This window comes from Chrysochloris asiatica, unplaced genomic scaffold, assembly GCF_000296735.1.
Source record: "Chrysochloris asiatica unplaced genomic scaffold, ChrAsi1.0 scaffold00050, whole genome shotgun sequence".
Lineage (NCBI taxonomy): Eukaryota > Metazoa > Chordata > Mammalia > Afrosoricida > Chrysochloridae > Chrysochloris > Chrysochloris asiatica.
In genome coordinates, this window is record NW_006408568.1 from 3,715,189 (window position 1) to 3,721,188 (window position 6,000).

The window sequence follows — 6,000 nt, forward strand, 5'->3', positions numbered from 1 at the left end:
CGGTCAGGGTTCATTTTCCTTTGGAGGAGTTGAGGGTTTACTATTTAGGGGCAATTTGCTTTAGAGCTGGGCACATTCACAAATATAACTCCACAGAGGTAAAAACAACCAGCGATCTCCTGGAGGGGTACTTGTTTGCCTAGCATTCTTTAGTATACTGAGACATCAGAATAATTTCCTATAAATCTCTTCAAGCAACAAGCTGACTGTAGGAGGTTAATGGCATCTTGGGTTGTTAGGAGAAGACTCTGATGACTTTGACATTAGGAGGGAGGCTCAGCCATTTCTGCACATTATTATATTCTTCAACCACAGTGCTAGCAGCTACTTAACCTAGCTGCTGGCCCCCATCACTCTTCTTGGCATTCTCTTGTGGACACATTGCACAGGCTCCCCACCATTCTGACTCTCTGGCATCCTGGAAGCTCCTTTAGGATCTACTGTGATAGAGAGGAAGAGTATGCCTCCTATATCCCAAAACACACCTCGACATTTTTTAACCCAGAGTCATAGTTTCAGGAACAGGCCACACACAGTATGTCACTCTGACCTCAGGTGGTCTCAGCCCAGAAGGTCACCCTTATTCACGTTCATCCTGCCCCTCCTCCTAATACCATACACCCCTGCCTGCCATGCTAGGTCTCTTGGAGACAGTAAATTCCTTATGTTCAGCTCTACCCTCCCCAAGCAAGGACTCCCCATACAGCAGAGTGGCAAAGACTCTGGCATCTAGAAGCTAAGTTTCCTAGATTTGAATTTTGATTCTGCCACTTACTATCTGTATGAAGGAACATCAAAAAGTTCATGGAAAAGTTCCATTCATTACATTTTCCACAAACTTTCTGGATCCCCCTCATATTATTTGAAAGTTCCTTTCAAATATCTGTACCTCAGTTTCCTCATCTGTAAAGTTAGAATAATGAAAATAATACCTACTACGTTGCTGTTATTGTTAAGTGCTGCCGAGTCAATTTCAACCCATAGCAACCCTGTATACGGTCTCCAAGGAGTGGCTGGTGAGCTTGAACTGACGACCTTGCAGTTCAAACTGACTTTGCAGTTCAGTGCATTAACCCACAGCACCACACCAGGACTCCATATTGGTGTTGTTATGTGCAGTGGAGTCGGTTCCAACTCATAGCGACCCTGTACAGGGTTTCCGAGGCTGTAAATCTTTACAGGAGCAGAAAGCCTCATCTTTCTCCCACAGAACAGCTGGTAGTTTCAAACTGCTGACCTTGTGGTTTGCAGCCCGATTCATAACCATTACGCTACCAGAGCTCCTTGGACTCCATATTAGGTGCCATTTTATCACACCATCAGAACCTTACGAAGACTCTTTAGGGCTAGGATAGCACTTGGTAGCATTTCTTCCCATTCCCTACCATTCACACCATCTTCTCCTCCTTTGTTATTCCCTGCTTCATTCAGTTTCATGACAAACCTCAAGAGGCACATTCCAGGCCAAGTAGACCATGTGTTTATATTCATCCATCCAGATTTCGGCCACTCGCAAAGCATTGCGCTTCAAAGCAATGCTCAGATCCAAGGCGTAGGGCTTGTGGTGTCTCTCTAGGTGAGCAATCCGAGAACAGGGTAAGACCTCGATCTTCCCTCCACACTGCCACACCTGCAAGAGAAGGGGAAAAATCTCCTGGGAAGGCTGGGCCCCAAGGTCAACAAATTGCATACAAAAGACAAGTGGGAGTCCTCCCATTCCCATTCCTTGCTGTCTCCCAAACTACTTATGGAAAACATCCTTCCCAAGAAGTCTACCAAACTGCTTCTCTTCTGTCATTCAACCAGCTCCAGAAATTCTGCTTCTTTTAAGAAATCCTCCTACTGGCCATAGGAGAGGCTGCCTCTGCTGCCTTGTTCCCAAGAAAACTGCTCAAGTCTTGAGATGCACTGTCTCCTAGACTTAGATCATCCAGATTTTAGTTGGCCTGCCCCTTGAACCCCGCCTCCACATGTCTTGCCTAATCCTCTCTCCTTAAGTGTAGGCAAGGACCTGTGACTTGCTTCTAACAAATATATTATGGCAAACATGACAAGATGAACATGATGACATTACATAATGTCTATATTTCTGGGAGTCTGTTGTCATGCTGTAAAGGAACTAAAGTAAACTTCTTATTGAAAGTCAGCAAAAAGCTGAGTGTTTCCTCAGCCAGGAAATCTTCTAATGCTGCCAGCAACCACGTGTGCTTGAAAGTAGATCCTGCAACAGGCAAGCCTCAGGTGAAAACCCAGCCCCAGTTGACACTTGTTTGCAGCCTTGCAAAAACCCAAATAAACTGCTGACCACAGAAACTGAGATGATAAATGTGTATTGTTTTTAGCCTCTATGTTTGTGATAATATTGTTATACAGAAACAGCTAGTATGGGATGTGGAGCTGTAGGATAAACATTGGACTGATAATTACAAGATTGGTGGTTCAAACCCACCAGCCACTCCTTGGAAACCCTTTATAGGGTCTCCATAAGTCGGAACCGACTCGATGGCACTTAACAACAACAACAGCAGGCAAACTGTAGACAAGGAGATAACATGATTTATAACCCAATTATAATCAATTTCCTTGTCATCTTTATGGATTCAGATCTACTTGTCAGATTCTGCTATATAACTTAGAAAATATGATCTTCATCCAGACAGATGATAAGAATGTCTAACAATGTCAGATTCATATAGTCCATGGTTGCTGTTACAGATTGGAGATTGAATTGTGGGCCCCCCTCCCCAAATATGTGTTGGAATCCTAATCTAAGGATACATTCCCCTTTGGGAACAGGGTTTGTTTTGTTGTGTTAATGAGGCTGTGACAATGTAGGTTGTGTCCTAAGTCTAATGACTTCTGAGTGACAAGGAACAGCATAGATAGAGACCTTCAAGCACCCACAAGGGAAAAGAGCTGCCACATGAAGCTCACCCAGGAACCCAAGAATTCTGGAAGAGACAAGTTTCTTCCTCTATAGCCAACAGAATGAGAACCTTGCCATTGAGCCTTGCCCTAAATTTGGACTGCGGTGCTGTGAGATAAAACACTGCACCGCAAGGTCGGTTCAAACAGCAAGGTCAGCAGTTCAAACTCATCAGCCACTCCTTGGAAACCCCATACAGAGTCTCTGTGGGTCGGAACCACTCAATGGCACTAAACAACAACAACAACAAGCCTCTGAACTATGAGAAAATAAGTTTCTGGGTTTTTTTTAAGCCACCCACTTGGGATACTTATGTTAGAGCAACACTAGGAAGCTAGGGCAGTTGTCAAACGGAGTTGCATTTTCTGGGAAGCTGTAGTGGCATAAACAGTTAAGTGCTCCATTGCTGACCAATAAGGTTGGTGGTTGGGCCTGGGGATCTGCACCCATGAAGATCTCAACCTAGAAAGCCCTATGGGGCAGTTCTACTCAGTTATATGGAGTACGTATGAGTCTACTTGACAGCCCCTTACAGCAATAATTAAGGAACCTCGGTGGCACAATGAATTAACACTGGTCTGCTAATTGCAAAGTCCACAGTTCAAGTCCACCAGCAGCTTTACAGAAGAAAGATGAGGCAGTCTCAAAAATCCTATGGAGCAGATCCACACCCTAGAAGGTTGCTGTGAGCCAGAATCCACTTAATGGCAGTGTGTTGTTCTTTTGTTTTGCTGTTTAACAACTACAGTTAGCTCATCTAGCTATTTGAAACTACCAGATGTTCCAAAAGAGAAAGATGAGACTTTCTGCTCCCATAAAGATTTACAGCCTCGGGAACCCTATGCAAGGTCACTGAGAGTTGGAACCCACTCCACAGCATGCCACCACCACCAAGCAGTGATTAGCAATCTGATGTATTCTTGCCAACGGGAGACCCAGAGGTGAGGGTGAGCATCTTAGATCTTTTCTGTTCTGTTAAGGTATCAAAAGGTGTCCACCTGAGAGGTCAGTCCCCTTATATGACTTTCATCTCTTCCTCTACTTCTAGACCTTCAATTTCCCCTTCTCCTTTACTTCCTTTCCCCACATCTTTAAAGTCAAATCTTGAATCTGTCACTCACTACCTGCCAGGCATGTTGGAGTAAAATATTCACCCTCTCTGAGCCTCAACTGACTCATCTGCAAAAGGGGCATACCCACCATTTGGGCTGTCAGGAGATTAAATGCCACAACAAACACTCAGTAGAAACCAGGCTCTCTGATTATTTGTTCAAAGCATATCTTTGCTTCATTGTTGTTGTTTGTTGTTAAGTGCCTTCGAGCTGATTCCAACTCATAGCAACTCTGTATAGGGTTTCTGAGTTATCCTCTTCTGTTTTTCATCATTAGCCCCTAGAGCCATGTGGAGGTTACATTCAATTTAATATCCTCTAAACATTTAAAAATCTAAATATAGTTTTACTCTAATTTTCTTAGTCGATAGAGGTTTCCAATCCACACAAATCTGGGGGACAGAAATTAATTACTGATATAAGAATTCTTAAATGAGTGAAAAGTCAAGAGGTAATATTAATAAAAGTGGGGAGTAGTTAATCACTCATTTCAGGACCATTAAGAAGGAAGAGCATGAGTGGAGTGTGAGATCCTACCTAGAAAAGCAGCAACAGCAGAGATGGTGGTAGAGGCAATGGCATGGAGAGACGGAGCAGCTGAGGACTCTGGGCCCATGGACTGAGAAACCCTGTGTGCCTGCAGGCAGGCAAAATGTGCCCTTTGGACATTTAAATGAATATATTTTTTTTTGTTTTGTATGTATACATCCTATATTTTTGCTTTGTTCATTTGTGAAAAATAAAATGTAAAAGGGGAGCCACAGGATAACTGTTGTTACAGGGAGGAACATGTAATCATTGAGATGAAACACAATGTATGTATGATTGGTTGAAAGTAAAGTTGATGATCTTGTCTGTTTACTTTCACTCAATTCACAAGAAAAAGCTTTTTGTTGTTGTTAAAAAAAAAAAAAAAAGAGGTAATGTTAATTGGACCAACAGTTTTCAGATTTTACACACAACCTATACCTACTTGACAGAAGCCACCCCCTCCCCCCCACCCCACCCCTTTCTCTTTCCCTCTTTCTTCCCTTTTTCTGAGTCTGTCTGGCTAGCTGGCTCTGCCCCTCTTATATACACAGAGACATGAAGTTTCTGCTTAAAATAACAATGATTTATTTTGTGCCAAGGAATTGTGGTGTGGTGCTGTAGGATAAGCACTGGACTGCTAACCACAAAGTTGGTAGTTCAAACTCACCAGCCACATCTCCAAAATCATATGCAGGTAAGCTATGAGTCGGAATCGACTCAACAGCATACAACAACGACAACAAATTTTGTGCCATACACTATCCTAATACTTCACAAATTAAGCCTTCAACATGGTAAAGTCCCTGGTGCGGTGCTACAGGTAAGCACTGGACTGCTAACCATAAGGTTGGTGGTTCAAACCCACCCTATACAGGGTCCATGTGAGTCAGTACTGACTAGATGACACTTAACAAAAACAACAATGTGCATGTTATTATTCCCATTTAAGTACTTTGCCCATGTTTATCCAGCTTGTAAATGAGAGATGGATCCTGAGTGCAGACAGTCTGTATGGCAAGCTGGCAGAGTAGCAGGAATGTACAAGACAATCCACAAATGCTGGTTTTCCCTTCCTACTCATCAGTGCAAGCCTCCATCTCCATTCACTCACATTCACTAGCATCATCACTGCTGTGACCACTGGTTGTTGTTGTTATTAAGTACCACTGAGTCGTTTCCAACTCATAGTGACCCTGTATAGGGTTTCTGAGGCTTTAAATCTTTGTGGGAGCAGGAAGCTTCATCTTTCTCCCGAAGAGAGGCTAGTGAGCTCTAACTGCTGACGTTATAGTTCGCAGTCCAATGTTTATTAGATGGAGCCACAGTGTGCCCCAAGTGATTAAAGTGAAATTCAGGCAGGATTACAAATGACCCAGAGCCTTCAGGAATGACAATTTAGGTCACCTTATTAGACTGACCCCATGTGGTGCT

General features: G+C 43.2%; 1 protein-coding gene across 1 annotated transcript in view; it reads right to left on the reverse strand.

Moving 5' to 3' along the window:
* GALNT8 (UDP-N-acetyl-alpha-D-galactosamine:polypeptide N-acetylgalactosaminyltransferase 8 (GalNAc-T8)) overlaps nucleotides 1-6,000 on the reverse strand; it is a 76,901-nt gene that overhangs the window by 11,249 nt on the left and 59,652 nt on the right. Inside the window, exon 7 of the mRNA XM_006862766.1 lies at nucleotides 1,445-1,630. Within this exon, the coding sequence (XP_006862828.1) occupies nucleotides 1,445-1,630 (186 nt within the window). The remainder of the gene's footprint in view (nucleotides 1-1,444; nucleotides 1,631-6,000) is intronic.